General features: G+C 40.5%; 1 protein-coding gene across 1 annotated transcript in view; it reads left to right on the top strand.

Annotated features, from left to right (window-relative positions):
- LOC119588597 (ATP-dependent RNA helicase A protein-like) overlaps positions 1 to 708 on the top strand; it is a 19,877-nt gene that overhangs the window by 2,952 nt on the left and 16,217 nt on the right. Inside the window, exon 2 of the mRNA XM_037937240.1 lies at positions 558 to 650. Coding sequence (XP_037793168.1) covers positions 569 to 650 — 82 coding nt within the window. The 5' untranslated portion in view covers positions 558 to 568. The remainder of the gene's footprint in view (positions 1 to 557; positions 651 to 708) is intronic.

The raw sequence follows: 708 nt of genomic DNA, 5'->3' as shown, positions 1-708 counted from the left end.
TATTCATGCATCAAATACAATGTGTATTTGATAAACTAGTGTAGGTTATGGTAAATCTTTACAGTGCAGACACTTTCACCAGAGACCAAATCCCAACTTGGTCTCTATTTAACACTCCTAAATTGCTGTGACTGTGTATCCTTGGGCCATGGCCCGGGGTTAGGGTTGGTGGGGGGGCTTTGCCTCCCCAGGGTTACTGATATCTTCCTGGGTTAGCAAGCCAGTGATTTATGTGTGAGATATTGCCCCTCTTAGCCAACTAGAGAGCCTAACACATCCTGTTCTCTCTCAGGCAATGCCTAAGGGCATGTGACTTGTGGGCATGAGGGTCCTTATAAAGAACAGGACAGAATACATGCATCATAGTAACATGATGTAAATGATCCATCCTCCATAGCTGTGCCCAAGTCAAACATGATGGGAAAACCCATCATCCAGAACTACCACTAGTTCAATCATGATGTGAAGTATGTATTAGGTTAAGGATCATGTATTATCTGGATGAAGGTAATGAAAATAAGTATGTATATATATATTTTCTTTTTCTCTATATACAGGCACAAGGAATATGGCAGAAAATGTGAAGTCATGGTTATATGCCTTCTGTGGGAAAAAGAAGGTCACACCCAACTATGAAGTCAGAAATTCAGGTTAGTGCAAGTAAACTTATTTCAGAATATTCTGGAAGTGGTCTTCTTGTGTGGTAAA

This window comes from Penaeus monodon, chromosome 24 (assembly GCF_015228065.2).
Source record: "Penaeus monodon isolate SGIC_2016 chromosome 24, NSTDA_Pmon_1, whole genome shotgun sequence".
Lineage (NCBI taxonomy): Eukaryota > Metazoa > Arthropoda > Malacostraca > Decapoda > Penaeidae > Penaeus > Penaeus monodon.
The sequence above is the reverse complement of the archived record's forward strand: the minus strand, read 5'-3'. Positions and strand labels throughout refer to the sequence as shown.